At 35.8% G+C, this 13994-nt stretch overlaps 4 protein-coding genes across 5 annotated transcripts in view; 1 reads left to right on the plus strand and 3 right to left on the minus strand.

The window, feature by feature from the left end:
• Positions 1-3042, plus strand: part of LOC116350397 (DOPA 4,5-dioxygenase-like) — a 22584-nt gene extending 19542 nt beyond the window's left edge. Inside the window, exons 1-3 of one of the 2 annotated variants that reach the window (XM_031782187.1) lie at positions 65-213; positions 2194-2563; positions 2630-3042. In XM_031782187.1, coding sequence (XP_031638047.1) covers positions 2275-2563; positions 2630-2931 — 591 coding nt within the window. In that variant the 5' untranslated portion in view covers positions 65-213; positions 2194-2274 and the 3' untranslated portion in view covers positions 2932-3042. Of the gene's footprint in view, positions 1-64; positions 214-2193; positions 2564-2629 lie in introns of those variants that run through there. The other variant, XM_031782186.1, reaches the window with a different exon arrangement.
• LOC116350395 lies at positions 3031-5287 on the minus strand. Its single transcript, XM_031782181.1, has 5 exons — positions 5266-5287; positions 5039-5207; positions 4559-4959; positions 3346-4458; positions 3031-3156 (listed from the first exon to the last, which is right to left on the minus strand). Exons 1-5 carry the CDS (start codon positions 5278-5280, stop codon positions 3139-3141), a joined length of 1716 nt encoding a protein of 571 aa, XP_031638041.1. The 5' UTR covers positions 5281-5287; the 3' UTR covers positions 3031-3138.
• Positions 5288-6504: 1217 nt separating this feature from the next.
• Positions 6505-9131, minus strand: LOC116350358. The gene is made up of 6 exons (XM_031782129.1): positions 9018-9131; positions 8549-8733; positions 8406-8463; positions 8140-8305; positions 7721-8052; positions 6505-7628 (listed from the first exon to the last, which is right to left on the minus strand). Exons 1-6 carry the CDS (start codon positions 9045-9047, stop codon positions 6543-6545), a joined length of 1857 nt encoding a protein of 618 aa, XP_031637989.1. The 5' UTR covers positions 9048-9131; the 3' UTR covers positions 6505-6542.
• Positions 9132-9684: 553 nt separating this feature from the next.
• Positions 9685-13124, minus strand: LOC116350306. Its single transcript, XM_031782062.1, has 8 exons — positions 13098-13124; positions 12226-13016; positions 11595-11637; positions 11303-11487; positions 11170-11230; positions 10933-11095; positions 10470-10867; positions 9685-10395 (listed from the first exon to the last, which is right to left on the minus strand). Exons 1-8 carry the CDS (start codon positions 13122-13124, stop codon positions 9685-9687), a joined length of 2379 nt encoding a protein of 792 aa, XP_031637922.1.
• Positions 13125-13994: the final 870 nt, after the last annotated feature.

Raw genomic sequence — 13994 nt, forward strand, 5'->3', positions numbered from 1 at the left:
TTACAATACTTTCCCCTTTCACACTATGTGTGTGCGGAAAAGTAAAATACAACTTGATTCAACTTCAATCGCAGTTGACTATATAGACAACAACGTCCCAAATTAGTCATCTGTTTAAAATGGCATACATAAACGACTAAAGTCGACTGGGCAGACGACTTCAGTTAACAAAATTAAATTTCAGTAGATTTCAACTTTTTTCCACACGGGCATGTAAGTTCAAAAATTATTTCCGTTTGTTCTGTTCAATGATTGGCCAAATTTGGTCACTTTTCGTGGTCGGTTGAATATTTGTGTGTTTCAAAACTTCGTGGATTTTAACAAGATAGAAATAAATACCTTTTGAACACCTATGTGAATATAAATCTTAGCAATTTTACGTGAAATTCAATCGCCGTTAGATTTTGGTGTAAATTTTTTTCGATGAAAAATCGATTGTCAATTTTTGCAGACCGGGGCAAATACCGGCCGTTTGTGTGCCAGAGGGGGGCAAAACACGGAAACCCCCCCCCCCCTCTCAGCACCTATGAACCCAGACTGATATAATTAATAAGTACTCAGACTGATAATATTTATACAATTTATCACTTAATGATCACTTATTAGATCAGAGAGATTGCATATTTTGTATCGCTGATAAGCAATTTAATTGCAGCAATTGCATTGGACCCTTGTATTGTCAACAAGACACTTGTGAATAAGACGCAATGTTGTTGGCGTTCATACTTTGATCAATTGCATGTGTTTTTACATTGTACCTGAACCAAACCTGAGTTAATTTTAGTTTAGTGCAGTTTCGTTCATATTATACGAGGGTCACTATTTAAGTTTTTTCAAAAACATATATAAGACAATGGGGTTTCATCGAAAATGGTTTTTCAAAATATTCGCCATGATGATCAATACACTTTTGCATTCGCTCGAACCATTTGTCATAGCATTCATGCCACTCCGAAAGTGATATCTCCAAAACGTGTGTTTTGAACGCATCAACTGCTTCTTCGGGCGATGAAAATCGTTGACCACGCAGTTTATTCTTCACGCTCGGGAATAAAAAGAAATCGTTGGGTGCCAAATCAGGACTGTACGGCGGATGACCCATTAAATCGATCTTTTGACCGGTCAAATAATCGACTGTTTGATGAGATGTGTGAGAGCTCGCATTATCATGATGAAGAATTATTTTGCGACGGCGGTTGTTTTTTCTTATTTCACCAAACACTTCGGGCAAACAAATGGTGGTGTACCAATCAGAATTGACGGTCTTACGAGCCTCTAGTGGAACTGTTGCCACATGACCACTTATCGCGAAAAAACAGGCGACCATTTGCTTCGCAACACTTCGAGCTCGAACAACTTTTGTTGGGTTATCTTCACTTTGAAAGACCCATACAGTCGACTGCTGTTTAGTTTCGGGCTCATACGCGTAGATCCATGATTCGCCACCAGTGACGATAAAATACACGGATTTTGAAACACCACGATTGAATTTCTTGAGCATTTGTTTACACCAATCGACACGAGCCTTTTTTTGAGCGATTGTCAAATTATGTGGTATCCAACGAGAGCAAATCTTTCTGACAGCTAAATGTTCATGTAAAATCTTAAATACGCTGGTCGCACTAATGCCCAGGGATGCCTCAATCTCGTGATATGTTACATGACGATCTTCCATTATCATATTTCTGACAGCATCGATGTTTTCTGGTACAACAACTGATTTTGGACGACCTTCGCGGAACTCGTCGATGAGCGATAGGCGACCGCGCTTGAATTCGTTGTACCAATTATAAATTGTCCGAAGACTTGGTACTTCATCGCCAAAGGCCAAATGAAGTTGATCAAAACACTGTTGTTGTGATACACCCAATCGAAAGTGGAAAAAAATAATCGCTCGAAAATTTTCACGAGTAAAATTCATTTTTTGGCTGAGACGCAATTTACATGTTACGGTAAACAATACAAATAACGATCGAATGACAAAACGTTCTGAGAACGTTTATGCTACAAAATGTTAAACTTAACGAATATGACAATGGTTTGCATCGGGCAATACTAAAACATACATATTGAAGAAACTTAAATAGTCGCCCACGTACGTCAGTTCCATGCGTTTGTAGTTTACCATTTCCTTCAAATATTTTCTTTAAAAAAATCCAAAAAAATATTCATTTTATTATCTCTTTTTTGCAGAGTCTACAGTCGAATCCAACGTTATAAAGACCCTAATTTAGATCCACACGAAGATTACATTCTCGATATTTGTTGCTTAAAATGAGTCGAAAATCGTATAGTATGTTGGCATTCATATGTATAGCGTTCCTTATGGTCGTTGTTGCATCTCCATACTTTTCTAATGGTGCAAAAAATGTGCGTTCAAATTCGACAGATATCGAGCCGTTTTTGGAATTTCATTTCCACACATATTTCGATGTAAATGATCCGACGCAAGTTTCTCATGCAATCGAATTGAGAAACGAAATAATTGTCAATTGTGTGGTGAAAAAAATAATTGCCATTCCACTACACTATCACTATGATCCAGAGAATCCAGTATTGGAACGTATGTAACGCAAATGATTTTTTTATTCTTAAATATTTAAAATGATTTTATTGTTTGCACATTTAGATAACAATGACACAACTGGATTGAATATGCAGCCAATCGGACCGCATCCGATCGGTTCGTTTGAAACATGGGTACCTGTGGAATATTTTCCCAAATTGTACGAATGGTTTATACAGAAGCGCAGTCCATTGACTATTTTCGTTCATCCGCTGACAAAACACGAATTAACTGATCATACCGATAGAATTGTTTTCATGGGAAAATCGTACACCTTAAAGACAGATATATTGAGAGACATCATTCCGGACTTTAAATCCCAATATGAATACCTGAAATTGGGATACGCCAAGCCACAGGAATAAGAGAGGAAGAAAAAACAGAAAGTATTGAGATGAAAAAACTGACGTCAAACTGAATAATTTTTTTTAGTTATATCGCTTATATTTGAATAAAATGTCAGTTATTTGAGAGAATTACGAATTTATATTAACTTTGAAAAAAAAATTGGAATGAAATTAAGCGATGAAGTTGTTTGGTGAGTCCTTTGGAGTGTTTATAGCGCATGGTCTTCATTTTGAAAGGTGTTCCTGTAATTTACACAAGAAAATAGTTCAAAATTAAAGATTTTTTGTAAAATCGGAATATGTGGTAATTTTTAAATTAATTGCTAGATGTGTCACCATTGGATATGCGCAATGAGAAGGATTTCAGGATTTTCACCATTCTTTTAGACACCGTGCACACATATCACAATTCAACAACTATTTTATATTTACGGTGAATGCGGAAAGTTGATGTGCTATAAAATCCGGAAATTGTTCAATGGCAATCAAAATTCGTTCTTTGGCAAGTTCTTTTTCGTCCAATTCCTTTTTGTGTAGTTCACGAAGTTCCTGTAACTCTTTTTGATGATCAGCTTCGAGACTCTTGCTCCATTCTTGCTCTATTCTCCTTTTGTCTTCTTCGTCGATTCCATTGCATTTTTTGGCCAACATTTTTGAATTCATTTCTTGAATTTGCGCCAGCAAACCGTTCAGTACTTTTACGTGTGTTTGATTCAAAGAAGCGATCTCACTTTGATATTCTTTTCTTAATTTGGTTTCAAATAATTTCATCGCATTTTTGTGACCAGCTGCGAGGATGTCGCGCAGTTGTTTGGTCGATTTTTGATGATTTTCTTTCATAGTGGCTATTGCTTCGGTTGCCCTCGCATTTTCAGCACTCATGACTTGGATTTCTGCCAATAAGTCATCGATCTTTGTTTGATTTTCAGTCAGCGCTTGTTGGTGTGTTTTCTCCTCGCGAAGACATAATTCGTACTTGGATTTAGCAATCTCGCGATTTAGTGACCGAATCCGAGAGCACTTTTGTTTATTCTTCATCTTTTCGATGGAAAGTTTTTCATTGAGAGCTGTCACTTCTCTGGCGTGAGCGTTTGATATTTGGTTCAATTCGATGCTTGCATTCATTCTTAGTTTATTCCGTTCAGATGTGACGGCTTGCAAACGTTCGTTCAACTGCTTGTTTAAAGGTTCACTATTGGCATGTTGTCGCATCAAAGTGTTTAATTCAGACATTTGAATTTCGAGTTTTGACTTTAATTTTGACATCTGCTGAAAGCAATCCACTTCCTTTGAAATGTTCAACCGTTGTTTTTTCGCTGGAATTTCGTCGACGCCACCATTATCGATGTGGCCATCATATAAGATACTTTCTTTACCTTGTGTGCTTGCGAGACTGTGCTGTGTTGGCAAACGGTCGTTGTATCCCGGAAACATTGCATTCATGTGTTCCTCAATACGTTCCAAATCAAACGGTGTGCATGGCAATGTGTCCACAAATCGACAGTTAAACTTCCGTTTAATGCTCGCTGTATACTGTTTCAGCTCCTGCAAATAAAACGATTTTTAATTTTATGGAATCCAAAATCCGTCTCCAGGTTCAAATAAACAACAAGTTCAGATAAAAAGCAGTATTGACTCGATTTACCTCGATGGCCAGACCAATGCCGGTCATCCGGTGTGCTTTATTGATCGGTGATGATGAGTTGATTGTAAACAGTTGGCAATTTTCTGCCGGAACATCGACAAAATTATTATGGCCGAAGAAAATGACTTTGATAGAGGTTTGATTTGGTGTGAACGAAATGAATTTGGCCGGCCAGTAGTTAAAATCTTTTTCACATGGCCAACAATTTTGCGATCGCATTGCTTTCGTTGATAACTTTACCCAGAGCAGCAAGTGCAGCTTATTGCAGACCATTTTACGCCATTCATTTGATTTTAAACGCTTCTTTTCATAACAATCGTAGCAACTGCAAATTTCTTCGAATTCCTGGGCACAAAATTTTATTAAATTACTGGCAGCTTTCATGATGATCCAATTAGATCCTGCGGAGGTTTTATACACATGAAAAACTTAGTTTTACTCAAAGGTTCATTCAATCGAAAGATGAATTTCAACACCAACCTGAGTGTATGAAGCAATTGTGCAAAATGCACTCGATATCACCAATAAACGCGTGAAAACTGTCGTACAATTGACCTTTCACTTTAAAATCAATTTCATTCAGATCGATTGGTAGTGCAATTTCTGCATTGGATCTGTGCCATACAATGTGATCGTTTAGCATTTGGAACTAAAAATAAAAAAAAAACTTCAGAAAAAAATTGGGTTATTTTTTTTTGTATACTCACATCGGGATTGAGCATCACATCAGTCATGATGTAGTTTAGCATTTTCAGTGGCTTTTGGCTAAAAAAAAATACGCCGAATTGGTTAACTCTTTCAACAAATCGATCATGTTTTTAAAACACTTACTCGTCGGTGCCAGCATCCTTCGACTTTTTGATGACAATACAAACCGAACAAAATTGAGAGCCAGTGTTGTTCAAAACCGAACTGATGCACGTGCCATGAAAGGACCGAAAACACTGTAGTGAACACGTTAAATAATAATTGTTTAATTTTCATGTTGAATTATTGGACAGGTTAATACTTAACGGTTGAACAATGGAATTTGACGCATCCTCCATGGCAAATCCAACAATACTTGTCGTGAGCGTTCTGGAAAATTCAGAATAAATGTTATAAATTGCTTTGCAAGTGGTGGAAAGGACAATCATATAGACAACTGATATACAATGAGTCGCCTGAAATTTTCTCTTTCTTACCAATTTGCTCGAAAATTCACCAAAAAATTTGGTTTCCATCTTATAGCGATTTTAAAATTCGGTAAAATGATGTGATGTGTATCACATCAGGATTTTGACTTAACACGTGTTCTGAGTTTTAGGTTTTACGTCAATTATACGTCATTGTATACTGTCGATGAGTGCGTCCATTCGAGAATCTAAAACCGTTTCGAATTTGAGACATTTTTTTGAAATTCAGTAAAAAGAACAGATTACACATTCAAAAAGAAAGGTTGACGCTGTATTTGCTTAAAGAAAATTAAATTGGTTTCTACAAACCGTGGATGGTAATTTTTGGCTTTCAATTCAAAAATTAAGGAATATTAACCATAAGTTAAAAAGAAATCAAAAAACCAATTTATTTAAATCTCTTTTTTATTTATGGATTTCATTGAATTGAAATATCCTGAATCCTTTTCTCCCGAATCATTCTGAACTTCGAAAATCGTTCAGTTTATTTAAATGACGTAAATCTACAGTTCGGTATTTTTTACAAATTTTCAATGCCAAATGTTGTAAAAACATTTGTGCGTACAATTGAAAAGGAGAACGGGCTAAAGAAAGTGAAGAACCTTCATTTATGGTTCTAATTACAATTAGGCTTATACAACTTATATGTTTGTTATTATAATAAATGGAACGAAAAAAAATGATGAATCAAACAATGAGTGTTCATCAATTTGGAACTTATTAAACTTATTAAAACCTCAATAAATAAATAAATATTAAGTTCATGGCAAAAGGCCTTAAATTCCAAAGTGTTCAAAATGAACTTTCGTTCATTGTTTAAGCATTTCAATAAATGCCGATGTTTGATTCGCGAAAAACGCCGGTAATTCTTTTTGAATTGCATGAAAGTTTTCTTTTTTTGATCGTTCTACAGCGTCCTCTATATCTTTTTTGTGTTGTTCACAAAGTTTGGCAATTTGTTCGTCCATTGTTTTTTGCACATTTTCGCGCAATTCTTCAATTAATTTTTCATGTGTTTCCTTTAAATTGGCTATTTCATCGTTTGCTTTGGTTAATGCTGCAGTATTTTCCGAACTCATCGCTTCAATTTTTTGCAACAATGTTTGATTTTCACCGAGTACCCGTTGGTGTACTTCATTCAACGTGGCCATTTCGTTGGCATGATCAGTTTTTAATTTGTCCATTGCGGTCTTTGCATTTTGAATTTCAATCGAAAACGATTGATTGAGTGCTGCCACCTCTTTTTCATACGCATCTTTCGTTTCCTTTGCACTCATTTGCAGTTGGTTCACATTTTTAGCGGCCTGAGTCAGTTTTATAGCCTTTTGTTTATTTTCGCTATGCAACAGACGAAGTCGAGATTGCTTTAGCTCTTTCTCCTTCACTTCAATGGATAGCTGATTATTGAGAGATGCCACTTGTCCGTCGTACATTTCTTTCATTTGGATCTCATTCAGTTTGATTTGTTCACGCTCTGCAGTCATGGTTTGCAAACGCTCGCTCAACTCTTTGTTCAATTTTTCACGATTCACATATTTTCGCTTCAATGTGTTCAATTCATTTTGTTGCACTTCGAATTTTGACTGTAAAGTGTCGCTCAGATGGCGAATCTGCTGGAATGCTGAAAAATCATCAATTTCAATGCGCCGCATTTTTACCGGAGAGCCTTCGGTGCCAAAATTATCCTTGCGATCACTATCTGAGTCATAATCATCGTCTTTGATGCTTATGACCTCGGTAACCTTGTTCTCTGGTGGAATACAGTCGTTGTATCCCGGGAACATTGCATCCATGTGTTCGTCAATGCGATCCAAATCAAGCGGAGTGCAGGGTAATGTGTCCACAAAACGACAGTTGAACTTCTTTTCAACGTTCTTCACGTACTGTTTCAGCTCCTGCAGATAATATGATTATTTTTTAGGTGATTATAGGCCATGGCAAAAATCGTTTTTTAAGTTTAGACCATTGACTCAATCCAAATATTTACCTCATAACCATCCTTGACGTTGACTTCGGCCGATATTTTCATTGCGTACAAACGGCAACTTTGAGTTGGGATCTTGATAAATGTATCATGGCCAAACAACACGACCTTGACGAGTTCCCGATCGTCCGTGGCTGAGATGAATTTTGCTGGCTCCAATCCATTTTTCAATTTCACGACCAATATCAAATGTGGTTCGTCACACGCCATCGTCCGCCATTGAGTTGGTTTCAATCGTTTGTTTTCATAACAACCAGCACAGTCCGTAATTATTTCCGTCTCCTTCATACAAAATGTGTGTAACTTGCTGGCAGCAGTAGTACAACTGGATTCTCCTGTCATTTTTTTGTGTGATAATTTAAACTAACTTTACTAAAAGATATCACACACTAGATGTGCGGAAAAATAAAACTTCAACCAACCTGAGTAAATGGCACTGTTGTGATGAATGTACTTGATATCGACGAGAAACGCATTGAAACTGTCGTACGACTGCTTTTTGACCAGCTGTTTAATTTTACTGAGGTCGATTGGGTGGAAAATTTCATCACTGGAGTTTTGCCAAGTCAAATTTTTCAATATTTTGAACTGAAACAATTTGATCATTTTAACAATTTTTGATTGAATATAAAAAAGGTTTACTGCAAAAGCATGCAAAAGTGAAGGAGTCTTTTTCAATTATACTCACCTCGGGATTGCGTGAAACGTCATTCATCACGTACTTTAGCATTTTCAACTGTTTTTTCCTACAGAATTACATCGGATTGGTTATCTTTTTTTTGTTTGAGGAAATCTATTTAGCATGTGCTGATCTCTCAATGAAACACTTACTCTTCGGCATCCTTTGTCCTCCTCATGGTAATGCACACGGCACAACATTCCGAATTTGCACCACCAATATCGTTCAGAACGGGAATAACGCAAGAGTCATGAAATGAACGGGAACAAGTTGTACATTGGAATTTGGAACTTGAGCGCGCCTTGTGACAAATCCAACAGTATTTGTCGCGATTATTCTAAATCAAAAAATTACATTTGGAACCACATTAAACATAGCAAATTTTTAAAATATAAAAGGAGATTGTGATTCATGACGGTTGTTTCTCAAAACGGTATATTTCATAAATATATCGAATATTGATTCATCAATAATAAAATAATGAAATCATGAACTTTTGCGTACAAACCAGCGAATCGGTTTCTTTGTGTCGCTTTATCATGAATTGGGCTTTGTTAAGTGAGCAAGTATATTTTTCTTGTGTATATTTGTCGGCGATTTCAATTAAAAATCAATACTTACCGTTTTATTGGCACTTTCGCCGCTTTCCATGTTTAAAGTGGTGATTTTTGTGACGAAAAATTGAAAAAGTTCTATCAAATATCGAAACGACTGTGTAAATCTCGTGGAGCGTTACTGCTATGCTACTGAATTTTGATTGTGATAGCGCAACTACGACATAATGTTGACATTTGCAATTGTGTCATTACTTAAACGATGAGTGCGTTCATTGAAACACTTTCGAATTTGTATGTACCTCAAACCAAACGGAGCACAACAAGTCAAATTACATAAAAGAAACAGAGAATGTGAAAAATGATGGAATTTTCTTTATTTTAAGAATTTTAACTCTTTCAGGAAAACTTATAAATTTCAATGACTCGCAATGACTTTATGGTCTGATTGTAATTTTACCAAAAGCAATGTATTGTATGACATGTTTTAGTGGTATGAAAATTAAACTTAAAACTGCGATGTGTATGTGATTTTCATTTATGTTTAAACTTAAATTTAGTTGATAATCAAGTGATATTTTTAATGCAAGATACAAAAAAAAGAATGAAGTTCTTCATGGTTCCCATTTTCGGCAGTCTTTCCGTAATGTAAATATCAAATTGGTTTTGAATTAGACAAAACGTTTTTTTCCTACAAATTCTGGTCAACACATCTGTGGTCATTGGTTTGGATTTCAGAAAAGGTTCTGAACTTTATTTTTAAAATCGGCAATGATACGTTCTTTTTCATTTTCCAGTTCCTTTTTATGTTGTTCCCGAATTTCCCCCAAATTTCGATCATTCTCATTTTGTAATTTAATTTGAAATTCTTTCAATGTATTTTGATGATCGATTTGAAGAATTTTACGCTGGTCTTCGACGCATGTGTTATGTTTTTTCTTCATTGTGGTCATTTCGTCGCTTGCTTTTTCCAGTGCACTTTTGGCAACGGCATTTTCGGAAGTCAATACTTGGATTTGAGTCAACAAGCTAGTGATTTTTATTTGATTTACAGCAAGTACTGTTTTAGCTAATTCTGCCATTTCTTTGGCATGGCCATCTTTTAATTCGCATAACTCCGATTTCAATCGGTCCCGTTCAGAAGTCACAGCTGCCAATTCATTTTTTTGAACTTCGAATTTCGATTTTAATTCGGTGCTCATATTTATTATCTGTTGAAAGCAATCTACTTCACTTGAAGCCTCATTGTCAATCCGTCGTTTTTTCAATGGAATTTCCTCGGTGCTTGCGGGATCTTTCTGTGTTGGCAAACTATCGTTGTAACCCGAAAACATGGCATTCATGTGGTCATCAATACGATCCAAATCAAATGCTGTGCATGACAATGTGTCCACAAAACGACAATTGAACTTTCTTTCAACGTTGGTTGCATACTGTTTCAACTCCTGCAAATAAAATGACTTTTAATTTTATTGAATCCAAAGTTTGTTTTGAGTTTAATTAAACAATCCCGGGTCACCTCTAAGGCTGGATTGATATCGTCTTTCTGATTATGTTCTTCATTCATTGACATTTCGGTTGTATACAGTTGGCAATTCTCTTGGGAAATATTGACAAGTTTGTTATCGTCAAAGAAAATGACTTTGATATTGCTCTGATTCGTTGTGCCGGAGATAAATTTGGCTGGCCAATACTTAAAACCATTTTCGATGGACCAAAATTTTAAGGAAGGCGTAGCTCGGGATGGTAATTTCACGCGTAATATCAAGTGGGGCCTATTGCAGGCCATTGTGCGCCATTCGTGCGGTCTCAAATGTTTGTTTTCGTAACAATAAGTACAGCTGGAAATTGCTTCCACTTCATCTTCACAAAATAATAATAATTTTTTGGCCGTTCGGGATAATGTTGAATTTCGTTCTGTGAAAAAAAATTGTATGAAAAAATAATTCAATTCCAAAAAAAATCACTTGAAATGAACCAACCCATGATAAAACAGTTGTGATAAATTCCTTCGATATCAACGAGAAACGAATACAACGTGGCGTACTTCTGGCTCACAAAATTCTTTTTCATTGTGTTGAGATCAATTGACTTGAAAATCTTTGGATCGTTGATAAATTCTTGTAAATTCTTCAGCATTTTGAACTGAAATGTACAAATTAACGCAATTTTAACAATCTAGTTACAAAATAAAGGTCTTCTTTCTGGAATATACTCACATCTGAATTACGTTCAACATCAGTCATTATATAGTTCAGCATTTTCAATTGCACGAGACTCCTAGAAAAATAAGACGAATAAAATTGAATTGGTCAGATCATAGATGCTATTTGATTTTAATAAAACACTTACTCTTCGGTGCATGGATCCTTTGATCTTTTCGGGAAAATACATGCTGAACATGATTCCGAATTTTTAACACCAATATTGTCCAGATTGATATTTATGCACCAGGGATGATACGACCGAAAACAAGTAGAGCAATTGAACGTTCTGTTTAGACCATGGCAATACCAACAATACTTATCATGATCGCTCTGAAAAAAATGCACAATAAAAATTCCCCATTAATCTGGTATTTTGTAAAAATTCGAATTTTCATATCATTTATCTGCAATTTTGTGGGCTAATGATCAATAATTACCTTGCTTGTTATCACTGTTTTACCAATATCTTTAGTTTCCATGCTTCAATGAGCGAATTTTCTTGAAGAAAGCGGTGAAAAATCTTATAGAATGTAGGAACACGAGGAGCTGGATTGCCAAATGCGCTGGATTTGAGGTTAGGCGCTGCTATAAGAAAATTCACATACTGACATTAGTGGCATGAGTGCGTTCATTCTAAAGCCTGAAACCTGTTCGAATTCAAATTTAAATCAAACCAAGAGGATCAATGTATTTCAAAGTCGAATAGAAACAACAACTAATTGTGAAAATCAATGGAATTTTCTTTATTACTTTATAATAACATCAATTCTTGGAAATAAAGTTTAACCAATGAATCAAATGATGTCGTAGTGTTTGTGACGTTCTTATTTATTTTGGCTCCAACGTTCGAAGGTGTTCCTATAATGAATAGAAACCAAAACTCATTACAAAAACTCTCCCAATTCCATCCAATCCACTAGCTCCTTACCACAAATCCTCGCATTTCTGATTACAAAAGCCATTTTTGTTGCCAAACACCAAGCATCCAAGCTGCATCCTTTGCACTTTGCTCTTTTCCCATTTTGTTCGTCAATTTTCTTCTGTAGCTTGACAATCGTTTTTCTGTACTTGTTTTCCATTTGCGATTCGATGTCATTCTTTTCCTTGGTGATTGCTTTAACTTTTTCTTCCATCTGTCTAATTTTCTTGCGTTGTTCCAAATGATTTGTATCGGATCTAGTACGTTCCTTCTCTGAAACCGTTATTTTCTTGTATTTTCGACGTATTTCGTCGCATTCTCGGCGATGATTCTTCTCTAATTTTTTGATCGTCTCCTGATGCTTGACACGAAGGTCTTCTTTGTCCTGATTTTGAACGATGATCGCCTCTTTGTAGATAAACTCATGTATTTGGTTGATCATCGCAATTTCTTGACCATGAAACTCCTTTGCATTTATCAACTCCTTTTGAGCTTCCATTTTCTCTAAATCCCGCTCCGAAGCGATGTTCCGTAGCTCGGTTAGCAGTGCATTGTTCTTGAATTGATGATCGGCAATCGCTTTTTGTGCCATTTTTAATTCCATTTGCAAAGTTTCAATATTTAATTGGTTTGTGCTGTCAATATTTGTGACGTTGTTTTGGATGCTCTTTACGAGGGCTACACTTTCGTTGAGTTGCTTTTGCAATAGCTGTGCCCATTCGGATGGATGGTAGAATGCACTTTCAAGGCCGGACCAGTAAGAATCACTAGCAAGCACCGGTTGACTGGATGCCATGAGAGATCCATCGATGGGATTTTGACTCTGTTCAATAGCCGCAGGACTTTTGCATTGGATTTTTACATCATCGTTGATTGATTCATTTTTGTGATGACCATGCAGCGTTTCATTAAAAAAAACGTTGTAGTCCGAAAACATAACCTGTCACACGAATACAATTTGGAGGGAAAAATTATGACCATTGAAGTTTTTACTCTTAAAGTCAGATTTTTTAACACTTACCAAGTTGTCCATTGATTGATTTGACATTTTATCTTTATTCGATCCAAAAGTTGAAAAAAATTGAGTAAATTTGAAAGAAATTTTTTGGAGATTTAAAACAAGCGTACATTTTTTGGAGATTTAAAACAAGCGTAATTTTTTTGGTAGAAAGCTTTATGACAATGAATGCACTTGTCAAAGTAGCGATGTTGAAATCAGAAAACAGCGCCCCCTACGAATGGATGCATTCAAATTCGATTCACGTTTTTGCGTTTTTCGGTCTCGATATTTTCGGTCTGTTTTTCGGTTCATTCGAAAAAAAAACATGGAAAAAGTTTGTTTCCAGTTTTATGTCGAAAAGACACCTTGAAGGCTGTAGGCCTGTATAAGTGCTGCTCTGTCCTGTATTCCGCACCTGACTAGAGGAAAGAACGACACTTACAAAAAAAAAATGGAATAATTGCAAGCACTCAATAGTATCCAAACGTATCTGGTGGCAATAATAGCTCCAATTCAAACCTTTGGCTTTCGAATGGGCAAAAATGAAATGAATGGTGTCTCTACATGAAACCATCAGCTTGAATAAAACTAAAGAATAGGCGTTTCTTCTAGGTTGTTCGTGTTCAGTTTTAGTCTAGGTTTGAGCTCAGTACAAGTTTGAGTACACTGACGTCAGATTGATTGCAGAGTCAATTTTCCCCATGGAACATGAATCAAAGGTCAATGAATCTTGAAAATAGAGAAACTCGTGGAGTAGTTGACATTGAGAACAACATTGATTAGAAATAATGAAGAATAAAATTTTATTTACGATTCGATTTGAATACAATTTTTTATGTCTTTCGAACAAATTTTTGTTTGTGTTGAACTGTCAAATATCTGTATGTCATTATGTAAAAGAATTATAAAAAAAGTTAA

This window comes from Contarinia nasturtii, unplaced genomic scaffold (assembly GCF_009176525.2).
Source record: "Contarinia nasturtii isolate CC-2019 unplaced genomic scaffold, AAFC_CNas_1.1 Cnas_scaffold_4084, whole genome shotgun sequence".
NCBI lineage: Eukaryota > Metazoa > Arthropoda > Insecta > Diptera > Cecidomyiidae > Contarinia > Contarinia nasturtii.